The following is a 23,494-nucleotide window of genomic DNA, read 5'->3' as shown; positions in this document are numbered from 1 at the left end:
ATTTAATGGACATAGATAATTTATATATTTGCATAAGAAAGTTGTGTCTGTTGGAAAATACTGCATAAAATATTTTTACAGTAATAACATTTAAAACTTCCTTTCCCTCAGAGGTAATTTTTAAAATGACAATGGTCAGAAGTATAATTTAATAATGTGCAGATAGATAGTATTGGATTTTAAAAGACATGAGAGATAAATAAAGCCTCACAAGGGCAAGATGATGGCTGACTTTAACCTGACTATCCCTATGGTAATTCTGATAAGAAGAATAAGGCAAAATACAATAATATTGAATCCTACGATGCAGAAATTTGTTGATTTCTGCAGATGTAGTTGAAGAAACTATTAAAGTTATTTATATAAATGCCAAGTCTTTGAATGGTCCAGACCAGAGAATGGGCACTTAAGAGGGAAGGAGACAAGAATCGGTGAGGCTGGGAGAAGAACCATGAAATGCCGGTAGAAATGGTGCTACAGCAGAGAAAAACAGCCAGGCCCAAGGTCATGTGCAGGATGCCACTAGCCTGCTGAATCTGTCCACTTCAAAGGAGCAGTTTCTAACTGAGAGCAGGCAACAGAATATGTGATTATGAGTTGAAAGTTTAGTGGTTCTTTTGTTCAGCTTTGGGGGAAGCCCAGATAGGGCTTTTTGTGGAAACATTTTTAAAAAGTAAATAGAAGAGCTTGATTTTTTTTTTAAATGATGGACAAATTAACACAAAGAAATAAAAAGCATACAAATGTGTGATTTCTGAGAGATGTTTTAATCACGGAAAATTAAATAATAACAAGCAGGAAGAAATCTAAATCACTGTCAAAAAATACCAAAAGTTACAGCAGGAGTGAGGACACCTCTGAAAGGCAACCTGAGAGAAAGAACAGCTGGAATAAGCAAGGATGCCTGCAGGGCTGGGAGTACGAGTAAGGGTGGTGCACAAAACCCTAGAAGGGTTCTGATCAGAGAGGAAGGAAGCATTGCTCTCTCCTTCAAGGGTCTAAAGTAGGGGTTTGCTTCACTTAAAGACAGCAGAGGGACTGGCGTAAATGTGTATGTCATGCCTCCAAATTTCATCTCATTACATTATGGCTCAGTTACTCATTTGATCCTCCTAGATTTGCTAAACAGCAATGAAAGAATAACTGTAGAATGAGACAGGGAAAGCAGAGAAAGTAGCACAATCCAGGAAGGGACATTCTCCCCAGAGGTTAAAAAGAATTTCTATTCACTTTAGGAGCTGAAGAAAAATAGTTCATCAAAACTGGGAGATGGGGATGTGAAAGTGTCAGCCTGTGTGTGGCACCTCTCTGGTCAAGGCATCCGCTTCTCCATGTGCAGTATGAGCTAAAGCTGGACACTGTGCTCAGAGGTAATTTCTGGCTTTGCTTTTGTTTTATTATTATTATTATTATTTAGAATTAACATGGAGAAATAGGTAATTTTGGTCTTTACCTATTAATGTAGTAAAACATTCTTATTGTAAAATGATGGGAGTTTAGGAACCTAAAGGACAAATATGTGCGTGAAGATAAATCAGTAATTCCTACCTTAAACCTCAATGTAGTTGATGTCAGAACTCTTTTTGGGTGGCTGTCTTTTTCAAATTGAGTGTCTAGCATTTTTGGAGATGATTTGAAGAAATGATAAGTAAAGGACAGGCTCAGATTTGGTAAGAAACTCCAAAGAATATACTTCAAAAAATTAAAGAGGAAAATTAAGGAATAATAGGAAGAAAACTAGACAAAATTTGAAAAGAAAAAGGATTCAAACTTACTTAAATCACATTTGTAAAATGTAAAGCTATTACAATATTCCTTTCATTTCTACTAAATACATACTTTCTTCGGGATTTCGGGAAGTTTTGAGATGGGAACTCTCCTCAATGTGGTCTACATCGTATCTGGTATTAGTGCTTCAAGGGAAGAGTTAAAGTCCTAGAATTAAGCTCGTGGGACATAGAACTGCCTCAACCTCCAAGCCACCTGCACGTTTTTTGTCCCAGAAGTTTGAACAATGTCTTATATAAGGTAAATAAGAAAAATGAAGGTAAAGGCTAACTTTTATTTTCCCATCAACTTGTACCCTACAAGGTACTCCGGCTGGAAACAGGGCTTGAGAGAGACAGCAATATTGCACATGAGCAGCAGACATCAAGGATTTGTGGACACTGGTAGCTACAGAGACATCATGTTGCCCACAGCCCACAGCCAGTGAGACATATTAACCAACAAAATACTGGACTCAAACCTACATAAGAAGCCCCTCCTCACTGTCCTTGTCCACTTTGTCGGGAGATACGACGAATTACCACGGTGCATAGTGGTGACTGTGACGGGAACGTCCCCAAGCCAAGATTTGTCAGGAGTGTAGGGCATGGCCAGCTGGCTTTGACTTCTAGCAGCACATGTTAGAGCGTTTGACTGCATTCTGTCTAAAAAGGACATTTGTTACCCTTTAACCAAGTTTTTTTTCTTAAAGAGTGTTTTTAATATAAAACTAAAATGCCGTGTGTTCTGAGTCCAGTGGAATTCACAAGCACCTGTAGGAGTCTTAACTACATTGGTAAATGATTTTTCAGTTGTGTAGCATACCATCTTCCTTCTGTGATCTTAAGCCGAGACCATAAAGGTTTTAATTAATAATTCTCACCACAAATCTTCCAGGTGTGTGCCAGTGAGGATTACTTAACTGAAGCAAATAAGGGTAAGATATGCATTTACATATTTATATGCATACTTATATTAGAGGCTCAAATTGCTCCTGAAAACTCCAAATAAATAGTTCAACACCAAAATACGAATTCTGCTTCTAACTTGATGTTTGTATTTCTTATCAGAGTGTGTGTGTCATAAGAATTTTGCAAAATGTTCTTTTTTGTTAATCCTAATATAAGATATTGATCATAGTTCAAATACCACTTATTGGTTAATATTTGAATGGAAACTACATGCTTATTTAATTCAAAAATTATTCTATTCATTACACACATAATAGTTTTGCTTGGATTGAAATAGTGAAAACATCAATATGAAAAGATTTATTTAGAAAAATTATTGATGCTTAAAAACTAGGTTAAAATGTGGTATTTTAATAAAAATACATAGCATTGTATTATTGGGTTTAAATTATAAATACAAGCAACAACAAAAAAAGGAAAAGAACGTTTCTAGGTGACATAAAATTAATGTAAGCAATACTACCAGAAATAGAGTTAGTGCCTGATTCAGTAAAAATAATTATTTCAGATGAAATCAGCTCTCACTATTGGATTTCATTCATGGATTTTCTAGTATCTTAAGTGGTACCTTTAAATTCTTTACGCAATATCAATAAACAGCTTGGCCAAAAGAAAAAAAAAATCTCATTTGCTGAGGGATGAAATTCTCATGGCATACTTTCCACATCCTATAATTTGTTCTACATGCCTCCCTGGTCTTAGTTGGTGATAAAATAAAGTTTCACTTTGATAAACCGAATGTACAAAATATGTTTTAAAGGCAATGCTCTGTATAGCAATATTCTTTTCTTATCACTGACAGTACAACACTATTGCATACTGATTTCTACTCTGAGTCATTTTCACAAAGTCAACTAGAGCTGATGTTCACAAAATTTAGAGTTCTGATTTCCATACATATATGATATGAGTTGTGCTGAAATATCGAGAAATGTGTGCTTGAAATATATAAATTATTTTCACCCTATGTAAGTCAAATGACTAACCTAAGAATTATAAAGTTAAACTTCATTTATCTATGAAGAGATGTAGGTTTGATAAAGGCATTGCAATCATGAGATTAACTCTTCAATATTCACATAATTTCCCATCCTTTAAAAATTTCTCCTTTATTTCTATAATAAATTACAGATATGGCACATCTCTAATAGTCAATAATATACAAAATGAAAGCCTTTAAAATTTGATAATAAATTGAAATGAACACGTGTTCACTTTAAAAATAAAGGCTATGCAAAGACTTTAAGTCTATCCTATATGACTAGCACTATAAAATTAAATTTACCGATTTCTTTTTAAAAAAAGAAAAATAAACAAGATGAACAGAATACAATATCTCACTTACTATTGGGCTTTATAAGTGTGAAACTTGTTAATGTTCTATTTACTGCAGATCATCATTTCCTACTCCAGTTTGTTAAAGAAAGATATGCACACGATATCATATTTAACACTTCCGAAGAAACCAGATAAAGAAAGTTAATGAGTTATATTTAATGGTAAGGTAAAATTCCCATATTCTTTGCTAAATTTTCTAAATCAAATGGTAAGAGTTGGCAGGAATTCTGTGAGAACCTACCTAACTTACATCCCAGTCCAAATATTAAGAAGTTTGCTACAGCCATTCTTGTCTAATGATTAATCAGCAAACATTGAAATGCACCAAAGTTCAACTCTTATGGCACGGCCTTTGTAAGGATAGACTAGAAAGGCAGGCTACCTTTATGCTTAATCCAAATCCTCCTACTGTTTGTCTTCTGATGGTCACCGTTCTTTCCTGAAAGACAGGATTTTTAAGAATGGTTAGTGTTTCCTAATACTATACTTACACACCGTTTTCTGTTGTTGTTTGGTTTTCTTCTGGGTTTTGCTTTTGCTCTTTAAAAAAAGAGAACTCTTTTGTGGTGGGATAGATGCTCCACATTTTGTAAAAAATAGTCCTTGACTTTTAAATCTAAGGGATATTTGTCAAAATAAAAGAGAGTAAAGTGTTAATAAACTCCTAAACTCTTAAAAATAAGTTATTCTCAATGATTATTTTGGGCATATTTTGGAATCTAAACTTTTATACTTCTTCTTATTTCCACATCACGTATTCATGTTTTCTAAGAAATGACAAGTTTTAGGTTATATAAAAGGAACTCAGAGGCAATGGTAAATATGATCTTGGTAAACCATGGCCCTGTCTCCATCACTGCCTGGAATTTGAGAGCTAAGCTGGGACGCTGCTGTGGCCAGCACAGAAATGATTCATATGAGTACTTTAGATTGAAAGTGAATAAACCAAGTCCACAATAAATTAATTGCTTGTTCATAAAATTAATACATTACATATCTAAGTAATAATGATAATTGAATTATCAACTTTAAAAATTAGTTTCTTTTCCTCTCCACAATAGAAGTAATTCAGTCACTGGCCTATAAAACTTCAAAATCACAAAGATGATGGCATGAGAACAAAGAGCTACATTTGGACAAATCCTGTAATTTTCAATTTGAAAAATCGATACTGCTCTGATTTTGGGCAGTCGTCTCTACATAGTGCTTACTGTGGAGGCATGTTATAGGGCTGAACGCTTTAATTTTTAGCTTGCTCCATTACATCAACCTTCTTGAACCTCCCCCTGTGCAGAGCCATTTGAGACACTGACCCCTTTCCCCTGCATCTGGGGTATATATTTATTATCTTGTCCCTATATCTCTACAAATGCCTTTTGCCCACATTATCCATTTCCAAATGGAAATACCCCTCTTTCTTACAGATGAATTGCTTCCCTCATTTCTTTATTCTGCAGAAACTGTGTGGAACAGATAATATCATTTAAAAAGAACTAGTGAAAATCAGAAGAATGTGTGCTTCTGCTGGCTCTTGCTAAATATTTTAAGACAGCATAAGACTCTTCATTTTGGCAAGGTTAAAAACTTCCTTTTTTAGCCAAAAGTTTGGTTTCTATGAATAGAACAAAATAATGCTTAAAGAACAAGATCTCCATACCAGAATTTGAGGTATACTAATATTGATTTATTTTGAATTTTGAAAATAGGACTTTTTGATGAAGATTGGTGCATATTTACTTAGAAATTATTATTATTATTTTTGAATGCAAATGAGTGACATTCAATGATATAAATTGTCTTTATTTTCACAATGTGCTGAGTAATTTCATCTATTTCTAAAATACTTATGTTACTCTTATAATCTGTCATCTAATCATACTTTCAAACCAACATTAAAATTATAATTGCACAAATAAGTTTATATGTGTATAACAATTTATGCAAAGCAACTTGAAATATAAGACAAACTAAACTTTGCGGTATTAAATAAAACACCAAAGCAAAAAGGAAGGTTAAACATGTGTATTCTAGGTACACAAAAATCTATTAATAATTTAAGATAAACTACATATGTATTAGAAATGTCTTTTTATTGAACAGGAGAAGTGCAATCTGTCTAATTAATAATTAATTAATATTTATTATTTCTCATTAAATGATTCATTAAAGAGAAGTTGAATATTGCACACAATATTGAAATTGAAGTTAGCGAACGTGCCAATGACTCAAATAGCCACAACTTCATATGTTCAGCAAATTACTTATGCCCTGTGAGCCTCTGTTTTCAAATTTGCAAAATGCTGATAAATAATACATACCAATTAAAAGTTTTGTTTTGAGAATTAACATTTGTAAAGGACCCTGGCATAGAGTACAAATTTAATGTTCACACACACACACACACACACTCCAATATTCTACACAGAGATTCTTATATAATAGTCATTTTAATATATTTACATCATAGAATAACTCAAATTCTGGAAGACTCAGATTCAGGAACAGGCAAATTAAATAGTGACTATTTTTCCTCTAAAATAGATAGGTAAACTGCTTTTATAAAACTGACCACCAACTAAACTAAAACTCCCGGATGACAGGAACTATGTCCTTTTTTCCTTTTCTGTAAAAAGTAAATACGTGATTCCTTAAAACAGTATCAAAGTCAATGGTGCAGTCATCCAGACAACCAATATCAGTTGTCTTCAAATACAAATTTCAATCAGAGCAAATGCATTTTAATCAGCAAATGGCATCCCCTAAATTTTGTAGAGCATTTTGCATAGCAATCATTAGTCATGAGGAAAACTTGGTCAGTAATTGCTGTTCAGTAGCTAAATGTGTACTGAAATGCTGCTTTCCTTTGACAGAAACAACAAGCATCCCAGAGTTCTCAAAAACCATTTCTTTGAATTTCTTTACTCATGCTCGACAAGCCCACCCTCTAATCTCTGGTGGAGAATATTTAGAACATGTTCCAAATCAAATACAAAATTGCTGATGCAGAAAAGATTTCGGAGAGACTAAAGAGTCAGCAGAAACTACCAAAAATATCTCAAAAACAGCGCTTATCTTAATGTTTTATTAAACACCTGGGCACACACACATATACATGCAAACCCTAGCTAGTGCCTCCAGTTGCTGCTTCTTCATTAGCTTACTTTTAAGAAAGTTAGGAGAGATGAGGCAAAACAAATTACTTCGTGTTCGAAAACCAAGATTGTGCATTGGTCACTGCAGGCAGCAGGAAGCATAAAAGGGGAAAGAACTGTTCTTGGTGTGACCTCTGCTAATATGTTCCCAGTTGTTTGTGTTTGCGCTAGCTCTGCCACTTTATCCCCTTACACCTCTGCTTCTTCCCTCCTCCCAAAAGAGATGCAATAGAAAGAAGAAAAGAACCTTGTCAAATACTCAGCTTATAAATCAGACAATACCTGGAAGCTGACCTGAAATTATATTTCGTTAACACATCATGAGTGTGGTAAAGACTGTTGCCAGGTAACAAAACACCGTCCTTTGGGAGACCAAAGTATTGTCAGTGATTTTATCTTGTAAAACACAAAATCTGGGCTGATGCTCCTATACAGTCTCATATACACAAAATGCTTTCATTTAATCTTCCTATTCCTTATAAAAATGCAAAGGATTGAGTCCAAGATTAATATCAGACTTCATAAAGACTGGCTACTCACCTACATAATCAACATCAGTGTTACAAAAAAAAGCCTTGTATTAAACACCTAGTATGCTTTGTAGAAAAATGTAACTAGCACCTCTGCTTTTGGGAATATTATATTATAAGTTACATATAGGGAGAGATTATATGAACTATATGAAAAAAATACACATGACACCAAAAAAAGTTGGCATCACATATGTTAGGTATTGAAATTTTGAGATATATATGTGAAAAAGTTAGGAAGAAGTGGAAACCATGCAGAAACTAAAGAGGTTATCATTGGAAAATTGTTTGTACTAAGTTTTTGTTATAGAAACCAATGCATTATTGTTTGCAGAACAATAATGGAAAGAAAATAGAGAATGTTAATAGTTCTTTTTGACAACCGAGGAAGAGTAGCTGAAGCTAAAAAAGGAATAATGAAGATGATGGCTTCTAATTATTAAAAATCTACTATCGGTACTTATAGCTCTCATAGCACTTACAATTGTTTATTGAAGAGAACAATGCCCTTGACTTTTTTCCTCCAAATTTTCTGAGAACTGGACCTATGTCTTACACAAAGTTCTCTCACAAGCATTTAGGACAGGTCCTAAATCAAAGTTAGGTATTAAAATGTTAAATGAATAAATATTCATTCAAACATTATTCTAAGTAATTATCACAACAAGTCACTGGTGTAGGAATTTTTTTTTCTAATTAAGAGATGAGGAAATCAAAATGTGAAAGAGTGAAATTAACTTGACCAAGATCCAAGTTGTGATTGAAACCAAGATTTCTCTGATCTCTGCTGTTCTTTCTATCCTAAAAGGCCTGCAATAAAATGAAGAATTAGAATGAAAAAAAAAAAAAAAAACCTCTGAAAACTCATGGTGCAATGTAGTAAAAATGGGGAGAAATGTAATATTTTCCCTGCAAGATTGGGAATAAGACCAGGATGTCCCTGTTCGCCATTACAATTCAACATCTTGATGTCCTAGCTAGCATACTGATGAAATACTATGAAATAAAGGCTTATGAAATGAACAAACAGAAAAAGAACTGTCTTTGTTTTTTGTCAATGTATAAAATCCCAAAGAATTGAAAAAAAAAATTCTTCTGGAAGTGGTAATTATAACAAATTCATAGAATACGAAATTATTATACAAATTAAATTGCTTTCTTACATATCAGCAATAAGAAATTGGAATTTAAAATTAAAAGCATAATGCCATTTACAATAACACATACTAAAAGGGAAATATTTTGTGGCCCGGCGCAGTGACTCATGCCTGTAATCCCAGCACTTTGGGAGGTCAAGGCGGGTGGATCACTTGAGGTCAGGAGTTTGAGACCAGCCTGGCCAAAAGGGTGAAACCCATCTCTAGTAAAAATACAAAAAATTAGTCAAGCGTGGTGATGTGTGCTATAATCTCGGCTACTTGGGATTGCTTGAACACAGGAGAATCGCTTGAACGCGGGAGGTGGCAGTTGCAGTAGCTGAGATCGTGCCACTGTACTCCAGCCTGGGCAATAGAGTGAGACTCTGTCTCAATAAATAAATGCATAAATACAATAAAAAAGTAAATAAAAAGAGAAAAATATTTTGGTATAAATCTAACATAATATTAATAGAATTTATATATGAAACTAAAAAAATCTAGAGAAAAAAACTCAAATATGTTCAAAATATATGAAGGGAGAACCACATTCATGAATTGAAAGAACCAATATTTTTAAGATGTCGATACTTCCCAACTTGATTTTTAAAATCTATGCAATTCCAATAAAAATCCCAGCAAGCTGTTTGTGGATACAAGCAAACTAATTTTTAGGTTTAGATGGAAGTTAAAAGTTAAAAGACCTATTATAACGAGTACAATACTGAAGAAGAATAAAGTTGGAGGACTCAGGATGCTTGACCCAGGACTTACTATAAAGTTTTAGTACACAACGCAACATGGTATTTTTGACAGAAAAAGCATTTAGACTAATGGAACAGAACAGGTGGCCAAAAAAAAAAAAAAAAAAGGAAACAAAAAAATAGAATCAACTAATATTTGACAAAAGAACAAAAGCAATTCAATAGAGAAAAGCAAGGATATTTTTTTCCAACAAACAGTGCTGGAGGAATTGGACATCCATAAGAAGAAAAGGCATATATACTACACTCTTCACAAAAATTAACATAGTGTAGGCTTAAATATTAAAAACACAGTAGTCACAGTAGTAATGGAAGAAAATATAGGAGAAAACCCATGTGACTTTTGGTTTAGTGATGAGTTTTTAGATACAACACCAAAAGCATGATTTATAAAAAATGTTGATAAATTAGAATATATTAAAATTAATAACTTCTGCTTTGTGCAAGAAACTGCTAAGAGAATGAAAAGAAAAGCTACAAACTAGAGGAAATATTTGTAAATCACATATCTGATAAAAGACTTGTATCCACAATATACAAATAACTCATAACACTCAGTAAGAACACAAACAACCTAATTAAAAAGTGGCTAAAGTATTTGAACAAAGACTTAATCAAAAAAGATATGCAAATAGCAAGCAAGCCTATGAAGAAACGTTCAACATCATTTGTCAGGGGGGAATTGCAAATTAAAATAACAATGAGATGATATTATGCACTTATTAAAATGGCTAAAATCCAAAACACTGACAATACCAAATGCTTACAAGAATTCTGTTCAAGGCTAATTCTCATTTCTTATCGGTGTGAATGCAAAAGAGATTTTGGCAGTTTCTTATAAAGCTGAACCTAGTCTTAACATTTGATCTGGGAATGACACTCCTAGGTCTTTACCCAAATAAATTGAAAGTTTGTGTTTATACAAAAATCTGCACGCAGATATTTATACTATCTATATCCATTATCACCAATAAGTATAAATAGCCAAACACGATACCCTTCAATAAGTAAATGAATAAACAAACTGTGGTACATCTATACAGTGAGGTACTGAACAATTTTTAAAGTGAGCAATCAAGCTGCAAAAAGACATGGAGATTCTGCATGCATAGCCTCCCACATTATCAATATCCCCTATGAGATGGGAACATTTGTTACAACTCATAAACCCACACTGACACAGAGTCTACGTGTTAATGAAACTATTCTACATGATATTACAATAGGAATCGCATCCCATTATACATTGTCAAAACTCACAGAAATTTAGAGCACCAAGAGTAACCTTAATGTATGCAAATGGTTAAAAATAATTTAGAACTAAAGAAGGAATGCAGTCTGTGACACTTAAACTACATTACGAATGTATGTTATAACCTCAGCGATGGGGCAGGGGGAAGATGTGCTGACCCCAGTCACTGTGGAAATGTACTGTGAAAGGGTCATTTACACAAAGTGGCCCCCATATGCTGAAAAAGCCAAGAAACCAAAGAATGAGGAAGACAAATTGACTTTGTTGTAAGGGTTGTTTTATTGGCGGAACTTGCAGACAGAAGTGTGGAAGACAGTGTGGGGATTCCTCAAGGACTTAGAACTAGAAATAACATTTGACCCAGCCATCCCATTTCTGGGTATATAGCCAAAGGATTATAAATCATGCTGCTATAAAGACACATACACATATATGTTTATTGTGGCACTATTCACAATAGCAAAGACTTGGAATCAACCCAAATGTCCATCAAGGACAGACTGGATTAAGAAAATCTGGCACATACACACCATGGAATTCTGTGCAGCCATAAAAAAGGATGAGTTCATGTCCTTTGTAGGGACATAGATGCAGCTGGAAATCATCATTCTCAGCAAACTATAGCAAGAACAGAAAACCAAACACCACACGTTCTCACTCATAGGTGAGAATTGAAAAATGAGAACACTTGGACACAGGTTGGGGAACATCACACACCAGGGCCTGTTGTGGAGTGCGGGGAGCGGGGAGAGATAGCATTAGGAGATATACCTAATGTAAATGACGAGTTAATGGGTGCAGCACACCAACATGGCACATGTGTACATATGTAACAAGTCTGCACGTTGTGCACATGTACCCTAGAACTTAAAGTATAATAATAATAAAAAATTCTAATCCTATTATGCATGTATATTGAAATTTAACAAGTAAATGGATGGTGGATGAAGGGAAGCCAGGTTTCTCAATGTTGGAGAAGAATTCACAGATAAGCAAGAGGAGGAGGCTAAAAAGTTTCATGAGGTTATGGAAACTAGTTGGGGACATCAGTATAAACTCATGTTTAGCTTAATATTGGTATTGATGTTTATGCATAAAAAAATTTATAAATATGTGAATATACACAGTTTTTGTCTTTCTAAAAATATATTTTTTGAGATATAATTCATACACCATGAAATTCACTCATTTGAAGTGTGCAATTCAATGACTTTTAGCATAGTCACATGTCTGCATTCATCACCACAATTAATTTATTTGGCTACTATGAATAAAGCTGCTGTAACATTCATGTGCAAGCATTTTTTGGCACATTTGTAACAATTTCTCTTGCATATATACCAAGTATTGAAAGCGGAAATTGTCAGACTGCTTTTCATTGTGGCCACATCATTTTATATTCCCATCAACAATGTATGAGAATTTCAATTTCTCTATATTCTCACTAAACCTTATTATCTGTCTTTGTGATTATAGCCACCCTAATTGATAAAAAGTTGTATATAATGGTTTTGATATAAATTTCCCTGATGGCACTTTATTCATTGTCTTACCATTTATTTACCTTCTTTAGAAAAACATCTAGTCAAATTATTTGCCCATTTTTTTATTGCCTGTTTAATTGAATTGTGAAAGCTTTTTACACATTCTAAATATAAATACCACACTAGATCTGTGACTTACAAAAGTGTTCTCCCATTTTGTGTATTGTCTTTTCACTATATTGATAGTGTTATTTGAAGCACAAAAGTTTTACATTTTTGGATGTGCCATTTATCTATTTTTTCTGTGTTTTTTGTAACTTGCACCTTGATGTCAAATTTACAAAACCATCGCCTAAACCAATGTCAAAATGATTCACATGTATGTTTCCTTCTAAATTTTAATAATTTTAGTTCTTAAATTTAGATTTTTCATGTATTTTGAATTAACATTTGCATGTGGTGTGAGGTAGGTTTCCAAATTCATTATTACACATGTAAATATTTAGTTGTCCGAGAACCATTTGCTGAAAAGACAGTTCTTTCTTCATTGGTTTGGGCACCCTTGCTAAAAATAAGTCGACTATAAATGTGTTTATTTCTGAACTCTCAATTCTATTCCACTGATCTAATATGCCTATCATTTTACCAGTACCACACACCCTAGATTACTGTCTAGTCATAGTAATTTTTGAAATTGGGAAATATGAACCCTCAAACTCTTTTCTTTTGTTTTTTTTTTTCAAAATTGTTTTTGTTATTTGAAATCTCTTGTATCTCCATATGAATTTTAGAACCAGTTTGTTTATTCCTGCAAGGAAATTAGCTGGGATTGTTTTATAGGGATTTAAATGTAGATCAATTTTGGTAATATTATTATAATATAAACAATAATACTGAGTTTTCTAATACATGAAAATGGTATGTCTTTCCATTTATTTAGGTTCTCTTTAATTTCTTTTATTCATGATTTTCAGTTTTCAGAATACATATTTTATAATTTTGTTAAATTTATTCCAAGTATTTTTGATGCTATTTTAAATGAACAATGGGGTCCTTGGTCCTAAGGAAGTAATAGCATCCCATCTTAGAAGACTTAGGCACAGAACTTACCTCCCTAGACAATTTTACAAAAATCTAATTAAAGGGAATAGATTACAAAAAAAAAAAAATGCCCTTTCCTATAAATTCTTTTAGACTCATATTTATAGCACTTCTGAGGTTTCTTGCTTCATTCCCTTTGATTTGTTCCCCCAGTAAGCTCTCAGGGTTTTTCTCTCTTGCTACAGGTGTAGTGGTGAAAAAGATTAACATTCCCTAAAGTCCACTGAAAATTGCAGTTTGTAGCAAGTCCTTCATATCTGACTTAAGGTCGTTAGATAATGGAGACTATTTAAAATTTAAATATTCCTTGTTAGCTTTGCAAAGAATTGAAAATTGTACAATTTCACTTTTGTTTCTGCAAATATGCATCTGTAATATAAACAGAGGCACAGCAATGTTAAGTAACTTTACCAAGGTCAGTTAGTGGTGAATTGTCTGGATTGAAATGCAGGCACTAGGGGCCACTGCCTACATATTCATCCCCTGTTCTATTCTGTCTCTTATTGCTTTTCTTTTCTTTCAAGAGACAAGAGTCTCACTCTGTTGCTGAGGCTGGAATGCAGTGGCTTCATTATAACTCACTGTAACCTTGAATTCTTGGGCTAAAGAGATCCTTCTGCATCAGCCTCTCCAGTATCTAGGACTACAGGCATATGCCACCATGCTCAACTAACTTTTTAATTTTTTGCAGAAATGGAGTTTATGTTGTCCAGGCTGGTCTCCAACTCCTGGCCTCAAGTGGTCTTCTCACCTTTGCCTCCCAAAGCACTGGGATTACAGGTGCAAGCCACTGCACCTCGTCCTGTCTCCTATTTCTCAACACTTATTTAGATGGTAATGTCTCTGAGGAGCGCTGTATTAAGCATCATTGTTTCCTTTTGTCTAATCTACTGTTTCTCTAACTGAAGACTCTAGCATGGGACTTCTAATTGATTCAGACAAGTATATATTTAAAAGGTTGTGTGAGACAAAGATTCACTAATTCAAAACATCTAATGAATTGTTGAATATTTTGTCCCAACACTGCCTCTTGGCATAATATAGAAAGTTTTTCTGAGAATATTTTTAAATTACTAGGTAAAAATGTATTTGAGGTTGGGTGCAGCGACTCATGCCTTTAATCCCATTGCTTTGGGAGTCCAAGGTGGGAGGGTTGCATGAGGCCACGCCTTTGAGAACAGGTTGAGATTATTGTGAGACCCTGTCTCTACAAAACATAAAAAAGCTTAGCCAAGCCCAGTGGTATGCACCTGTAGGCCAAGCTACTTGGGAGGCTGAGGCAGGACAACTTGAACCAAATAGTTTCAGGCTGTGGTGAACTATGATCATGCCACTGCACCCAAGCTGGGTAACAGAGGGAGACCCTGACTCAAAAAATTAAAAATAAAAAAAGTGTATACATACATATTTGAATATTTGCATTAGTGTCTGTTTTCTTTAACAGTGTTTCTGATACAGTTTTTTAAAAGATTCATACCATTTATAAATATTGATATTAATACTAATTATTATGTTTACATTTCTGCAAAGTTTAATATTTTACTTAGTAAAATTGGCTTGTAATTTTAGATTGTTGTTAAATAATATTTTTGACTGTAACATATATCACAATGGTAATTTAGGGGCCAATTACCATAAAACTAAGAATTAACATTGATTTTTGCTTTTCGTGAAACCTTTATTGTGGGTAAGAAATTTTATATCTATGTAGGTAGAAGTATACATAACCATTCCTCAGTGTCTGTGGGGGATTGACTCCATGATCTCCCTGGAATACCAAAATCTTCAGATGCTCAAGTCTCTTTTATAAGATGGTATAGTGTTTACATGTGATCTACATACATCTCCAGGTAAACTTTAACTCATCTTTAGATTACTTAAAATAGCTAAATATAATGTAAGTTCTATATAAATAGTTATTAAATAGCGATTATACTATATTGCTATATCATAACCTATACAGTAGTTATACTTTATTGCTTTTTAAATTTGTATTATGTCTTATTGTATTTTTTTCCTGAATATTTTTCATTTTACAGGAATGGAAGTTGCTATAGGTGAGTCAGTGAGTGAGTGGTGAGTGATTGTGAATGATAGCACACTACTTTATAATACTGTAGACTTTATGAACACGTTATGCTTAGGTTATACTAAATTTATTTTAAAATACTTTTCCTTCTTCACTAATAAATTAACTTTAGCCTATTGTAACATTTTTTACTTTATAAACTTTTTTTTTGACTTTTAGTAACACTTAGCTTAAAACACAAACACATTGTATAGCTGTGTAAAAATATTTTCTTTATATTCTTACTCTATAAGCCTTTATATTTATTATTATTATTATTTTTAAAATGTTTTTGTTAAAAACTAAAACATATACACACATATTAGCCTAGGCCTACACAGGGTCAGGATCGTTAAGGTATAACTAGAAATTTTTCAGCTGCATTATAATCTTATGATACAGTGTAATATATGTGGCCCTTCATTGACCAAATATCATTATTGCTGAAAGCAATAACAAGTGAATTCTTATACAGTGTCACAGACAAGAGGTGCCTGAGGAGATCTGAGGACTACATACAGTGGTGTCCTGGATGCGATCCTGGACTATCGATGAAAACTAAGAAAATCCAAATACACTATGGACTTGTGTTACAATTTACCTATCAAAATGTATTCATTAACTGTAACCAACTTACCATACTATGTAAGATGTTAATAGGGGAGCCTGGGTGTGTGGCATATCACTATATCATTTTTGCAATTTTTTCTGTCAATCTAAAACTGTTCTAAGAAATAAAAAACATTTTTAATGGAGGAAATTAAATTTAGTGAAGACTTCCAGAATGCCAGACACTCTACTTTGTACTTGATTTACAGAAGAATATAAAACAACTGGGATTTAGGAATTCATCCAATTTGCTTCTTCACTGCAAGCTTATTTCAGCACCCCATTGCATCTCCTAAGTGTTTTCCTTGATTCAAATGTCACCCTCCAATATTTTTTACCAATAATATCAGACTGACTTTTATTTTACATAATTCAGTTTAATGCTTACTTTTTATCTGTATCAAAGTAATGTATGTATGTTAAAATAGCAGTCTCTAACCTTTTTGGCATGAGGCACTGGTTTCATGGAAGACAATTTTTCCATAGACCAGGGTGGTGGGGATTGGACTAGGAATGATTCAAGCTTATTACATTTATCGTGCACTTTATTTCTATTATTATTATTATATTATAATACATAATGAGATAATTCTACAACTCACCATAATGTAGAATCAGTGAGAACCCTCAGCTTGTTTTCCTGTAACTAGGTGGTCCCATCTGGGGGTGATGGGAGACAGTGGCAGATCATCAGATATTAGATTCTCATAACGAGTGCACAACCTAGATCCCTGGCATGTGCAGTTCATAATAGGATATGAGCTTCCATGAGAATCTGATGCTGCTGATGATCTGATAGGAGGCAGAGCTCAGATAGTAATGTGTGATCACCTGCCACTCACCTCCTGCTGTGTGGCCTGGTTCCCAACAGGCCATGGACTGGTGCCAGTTGGGACCCCTGTGTTAAAAGTCTAATATTCTAAATGAGTTGTATTAACAACAACAACAAAAATCTCTTTTTGCACTTATCTCCACTTAGCTTTCACCTGCCTAGATGCAAATCTTGTGTCATTTCTTCTTATGATTCATCACATATTACTAAATAATATACTTGTGATTTATTGTCTTCCATTTTAAGATGGTATTTCTATTACAGAAAAAAATATTGATTTCTCATAAGCAATGCTATACACATACACTTTTTATATTCCAGTTTCACCTGTAAAGATAATTATAATTTTCTAGTGAATCAGTATTCAATGTTTATGTAATTACTTGGAAATATTATTCACACCTAATACGGTAAGTATAGCATAATTATGTTTCCATCTTGTGCAATTCTTAGCATTTCCTGAAGTTCCTAAATGGCTTTTGAAATTTTCCTAGTTTTCTATATACTTGTCTGTCATGAAATTGATTCCCAAACTTGACAGAACAGTAAAACTCGTCTTAATAAAGTCACATATTATAATGTTTTCAATAGTATGATAGTGTGATTTTTAACTTTTTAAAAATCTATCTCTCTCCTGGACTCATACATCCTCCTGTTCCCATGTCAGCTAATTAAGTTCTTTGTATGCTACACAGCTGTTGCCCTGAGACCTCTATTCATCCCATTCCTGGACTCTTGTATCATATTTCTGTGTAGGATCTGTTTCCTAACTCCATGCTTGCCTTTTCACAATTTACTTCTTCAATGTGTTTACTAGTGATCTTTGATCACTCATCCATGCATGGTGTAAAAATGATAGTGGAAACTGTATATATGTGGCTAGATTTTTGATTAGTACACTTTACAGATGCTGAGGGGCTTCCAAATGTCAGTATTTGTTGTTGAGGCTTTCTCTTGAGATTATCTTTTTTTGTTTCTGTTTGTTTGTTTATTTTGTCTGAAAAGAAACTTCCATTTACTTGCCAAGGACTTACAGACCTAGGTACTGTATTCTGGGAGAGGAGTGACCCTGAGGGAGGGTACCTTGCACATCTCGCTACCTTGCCATTTTTAATCCCTTCATTTGCGGTGCAGTGCCTCATCACAGTTTCACCTGGAGCACATTCCCGGAACCTTTGATTCACTCATTCCAAAATCAAACATCATGTTTATTTACTGTTAGGACCAGAGACTGGGGAAGAAGGGTCTTTTGTCTACAGCAAGAGATGCTCTCTAAAACCTCAAACACAGGTTCCATCAGTATCTCCATCTTTAGACCATCCCCATATCCAAGACTTTAGAAGAACTTTGGGTTTCCAATACTTGAGTCTTCCACCATTTGAAGTTAAGGACTTGACCACTTCATTTCTGCTCCCTAATGTGATATCAGGCACTCAGACTTTACCTTTCTCTGACTTCTAGTCAGTTAAGTCTCATATCATCACATTTTTGGGCCAATTTCCAGAGGTTTTATTTTATTTTTTACATTTCTCATTTGCTTTATGCTTCTTTTCCATTTTCCTTATATATTTTCTCAAGCTGAGAGTCATTTCATGTACTGAGCTTTAATTTACTGATTTATTTGAAAGCTACTCTTGTTTGTAGTTGACTTGAAAATACTGCCTTTGTGAATATATCCACAATATCTCTCTGTCAGATAGCATTCCGCTATTGCCTTTGGATGAATAGCTTTTGGTCATCCTTTGGCAAGAGTATAGGGGAAAGGATGAAGAAGTTAACTTGAGTTAAAAATTAAAGGTTTTATAGTCATGTTGAGTGCAAAAAATAAGTGAATAAATGAACTTTTGGAAAGGGATTATTAAATTATAAAAATTCAATGAAACTTAAATGCAGAATTCAGAACCAGGAGAAATGAGATGATTTTTGATTGTTTTTTGCAATACTGAATATTTCAAATAATTGTTGTGTGGCTACTATATACTAAGCACTGTCTTACAAGCTATAAACACAACAGAGAACAAACTGATTTAAAAATTTCTGCCTGTTAGGTGTTCACATTTTAATGAAGTGTTTGAAGATTTTCCTTGTATCTCTCTGTTTTTGGTTTCTACTTTGATTCCATTATAGTCAGAGAACACACACTGTATGGATTTCTATTATTTTAAAATATTGATATTTACTCATTTCACGGTCAAAAATATGTTATAACATAATAATAAAGCCAACTTTGCAAAAACTGAATCAGTGAGAAAAGTTTGACAGTTAAAAAGATCTGAGCTAACCCACCCAAACCCACCTCCTGCTTTTAACTTTCAACATGCCTGAATTATATCGGGGCTTAGGCCAGAGCTAATTTTGGAAGATATTTAGGTTACAGTTTATATGATAATAGCCGTTCCCCAAAACTGAGTGTGTATGCCTGTATCATCTGACTAGGTGGAGTAGAGGAGCCTGCATGCTAGTAAGGTGTAGATATACACAACTTCTAGCCATTCTTGCAAATAACATCACTATTGTAGAACCTAAGATTGGCCTTTTGAGATATCTTTTCAGGTTTTTGCATGTCTAACGCCTGGCTCTACCTGGCCCCACCAACCGCACTCCTGTGGCTCCACCTAGAAGCTTTAACTCCCTATTATTTAATCTCTCACATATTACCTAGAAGCTTTAACTCCCTATTATTTAATCTCTCACATATTACCTAGAAGCTTTAACTCCCTATTATTTAATCTCTCACATATTACCTGATCAACCCCACCCCTTCCCCAACCTACCTTTGGAAAACTCCTAACCTATGAACTTCTGGAGAGATTGATTTAAGTAATAATTCTGTCTCCTGCATGCTGTGGCTGGCCTTGTGTTAATTAAACTCTTTATTTATTTACTGCAATACTGTGGTCTTTATTTGTGAAGCAGACAGAAAGTACCCCTCATACAGTTACAGTAAATGTTCTTTGGTATTTTAAAATAATGTGTAATCTGCTGTATGTTCCGTACATTTGTTCATTAGATCTGGTTGGTTGATAATGTTTCTGAGTCCTTCTATATTACTTTTCTTTTTGTCTACTTGGTCAATGAATTTTAGATAGATAGATAGATAGATAGATAGATAGATAGATAGATAGATGATAGATCGATAGATAGATAGATAGATAGATAGATAGATAGATAGATCACTCTTGAAGGAAATTCAAATATTTTACCCCAAAATATATATTTTGACATATTTGAAATGACTGCCTTCTGGCCAGCAAACAGAAGTGGTCTTGTTAGCCTGTCTTTTGTGAATAAAATTTGCATCTGTAGAGAATCTCCATTAATGCAGTCAGTCCTGTCCTTTCTATGCCTTTTCCAGGTCCAGGAGAGATTGAGAGTGTGACATTTTTAAAAGTCTGAAAAGAAACATTTACTCTATAAAGGCTTGGTCTACACAACAAAGCCACTTTGCGAGTCAGTCTTCTTCCTTTCTCCCTCCCATAACCTGTCTTGCTATTAAAACCTGTTTTTGGAGATACTCTAGTTCTGCATTATGTCTGTAATTTCAAGATGGTATATAAGCTTTTATTACTTACTGAAAAGTTGAGTCTTCCTTCTGGAGGCTCCCAGGTATACACATTAACTAAGTCTGTATGCCTTTTTTCCTATTAATGAATATGTCTCATGAGAGTGATCTTTCAGCAGACCTTTAGGGGGCCAAGAGCCTATGGCCCTCACACTGTCTATTGGTATTGTCAGAGGAGTTTGAAACAGAGCAACTCAATCTTAAATAAGGGTTGGGTAAAATAGAGCTGAAACCTACTGGGCTGCATTCCTAGGAGGTTACGGCATTCTCAGTCACAGGATGAGATAGAAGTTTGGCACAAGATACAGGTCATAAAGGCCTTGCTGATGAAATAGGTTGCAATAAGAAAAGCCAGTTAAATCTCACCAAAAACAAAATGGTGACAAGAGTGACCTCTGGTGGTCCTCACTGCTACACTCCGACCAGCACCATGACAGTTTACAAATGTCATGGCAATGTGAGGAAGTTAGGCTACATTGTTTAAAAGGGGGAAGCATGAATAATTCACCTCTTGATTAGCATATGATCAAGAAATAACCATAAATATGGGTGACTGGCAGGCCCGAAAGCTTCTCTGCCTATGGAGTAACCATTCTTTTATTCCTTTACTAGCTTAATAAGCTTGCTTTCATTTTACTCTACGGACTCACACTGAATTCTTTCTTGCGGAGATCGAAGAGCCCTCTCTTGGGGTTTGGATTGGGACCCCTTTCTGGTAACAGTGTCAGCATTTTACTAGTTCAAGGGAAGTAATAGAAATCTTACTTTCATTTAAATGTCCCTTTATCACCCCCTCTTCACCCCCCCCCCTTTTTTTTTTTTTTTTTTGAAACAGAGTCTCAGTCTGTTGCAAGACTGGAGTGCAGTGACACAATCTTGACTCACCACAATCTCTGCTTCCCTGGTTCAAACAATTATCCTGCCTCAGCCTCCCAAGTAGCTGGGACCACAGGCGCGTGCCACCACACCCAGCTAATTTTTGTATTTTCAGTAGAGACAAGGTTTCACCATGTTGGCCAGAATGGTCTTGATCTCTTGGCCTCATGATCCACCCACCTCGGCCTCCCAAAGTGCTGGGATTACAGGCATGAGTCACTGCACCTGGCCTATCTTTCCCTATTTTTAATTGTTATAAATATTTTCTCTATATACATTGAGAAGTACATTAGACAGTGTTATAATTTTTGCTTGAACCATCATCCTTCCTTTAAAAAACTTAAGGGGAAAAGGAAAATGTATTGTATTTACATATCTCTTAATTATTTTTCTTCCTTTGTGATGTTTCAGGATTCCTTCTTTAATCATTTACTCTCTGTTGAGAGAGATCTTTGCAGCCATTCCTTTAGTGAAAAACTATTCTTATATTTCTTATATCTTATGATGTCTTGATTTTCTCTTGATTCCTGGAGGATACGTTTCACAGATATAGAATTCTGGGTTGACAGTTTTTTTTTCCTTTCAGCAATTGAAAACTATTGTTTCACTTCCTTCTGGCCTTCATTGTTTCTGGTGAAAACTACACTGTCATTTGGATTGTTTTCTTCCCATTGCTGTTATTCCTTTTTTGTTGCTTTTAAAGTTTTCTTCTTTGTCTTTAGTCCTCAGAATTTGCTTGTGAAGTGATCGACATGAATTTGAGTTTATGCTTTTTGGGATTTGCTCCATTTCCTGAATACACAAGTTCATACCTTTTGCAAAATTTTGAAAAATTTCAGGCGTTATTTTTTTTAAATACTCTGAGTCTGACTTCTTTTTCTTCTCAGGAGACGCTGCTACAATACATGTTAGAACTTTTGTCACATTTCCATGAGTCCCTGAGACTCATCTTATTTTTTTTTTCAGCCCAATTTCCCTGTTTTTTTCAGAATGAGTAATTTTATTGTTCTCTATGTTTCAAGTTAACTGTTTATTTTCTCTGTCCTGTGCTGTTGAGTCCAACCATTGAGTTTTTATTTCAATTATTGTATTGCTTAGTTCAATAATTTTGATTTTATTTTTTTGGCTGAGGTATTCTATTTTCTCATTTGTTTCAATGGTGTTTGTAACTAATATATAGAAATTTTATGACAATTATTTTAAAATTCATATTATATAATTCTAATATCTGTGTCATTTCAGACTTGATATCTGTTAATTATTGCTTCTCATTCAAGGTGAGAATTTTCTTGTTTCTGCTGGTAATAGGTGGGAATTTTAGCTCCCTACTAGGCCTCCACTGATATAACCCTTGTTTGGGGGAGGAGGAGAGTCTCATCACTGCTCTCTGAGAGGTTTCAACTGACTCCATTGTTTGGGATGGCTTCTTTATCACTGGACTGCACAGATTTGAATTTCAGACAACCAGATAATCTCCTCTGACACCACAGTGAGGTGTAGTTTGTGGGGGATTGTTGTTGACCTTGCAACATAGAGATGAAAGTCCTTGTTCCTATTTATGATTTCTGTAACACCACCTTGGCAGACAGAGCTGGAGAACATCAGTGCAGCCTGGTGAGAGTGTTAAGTCTAACTTCTCCACTGGGTCATTGCCATTGGAAATAGAAGGAGGGCACATTTTGTGTGTGTGTGTGGTATTTTGGTAGAGTAGAGCATTTATTTTGGAAGAGTTTATTGTCTTGTTAAACTGCTCACTTTTTTTCTGGAAAGAAAAGTTTTGGTTGGGTTTATTTCATTTCCAGGTTACTGGCTTCTCCTGTAACCAATCTGGGATATTTGAGGCCAAAAATCCATAGAGAATGTAGTTCTATGACACTCCTCAAATCCTAAAATCCCAAGCCAACCTGTCTTTCTCCCTATTCCTTTCAGAGCCTTATGGTATTTTTTAAAAGGATAATAGTCATAGTTTTTAATTTGCACTTAGTAAAAATAATAGAGAAAAACAGTTCTATCCCTACTTTCCAGAAGAAAGAATGGATATATCCTGGAAAT

General features: G+C 34.4%; 1 protein-coding gene across 9 annotated transcripts in view; it reads right to left on the bottom strand.

The window, feature by feature from the left end:
• The window catches only part of SNTG1 (syntrophin gamma 1), an 878,369-nt gene that overhangs the window by 353,066 nt on the left and 501,809 nt on the right, over positions 1 to 23,494 (bottom strand). For 7 of the 9 annotated variants that reach the window (XM_045398223.3, XM_065519199.2, XM_005563291.5 and 4 more), the window contains one exon: positions 4,459 to 4,515. The exons of the other annotated variants lie outside the window; for them this stretch is intronic. In XM_045398223.3, the coding sequence (XP_045254158.2) occupies positions 4,459 to 4,515 (57 nt within the window). The remainder of the gene's footprint in view (positions 1 to 4,458; positions 4,516 to 23,494) is intronic. 9 annotated transcript variants of the gene reach the window in all.

The sequence above is a fragment of the Macaca fascicularis genome, chromosome 8 (assembly GCF_037993035.2).
Source record: "Macaca fascicularis isolate 582-1 chromosome 8, T2T-MFA8v1.1".
Lineage (NCBI taxonomy): Eukaryota > Metazoa > Chordata > Mammalia > Primates > Cercopithecidae > Macaca > Macaca fascicularis.
Note: the sequence above shows the minus strand (reverse complement) of the source record. Positions and strands in the feature narration are given on the sequence as shown.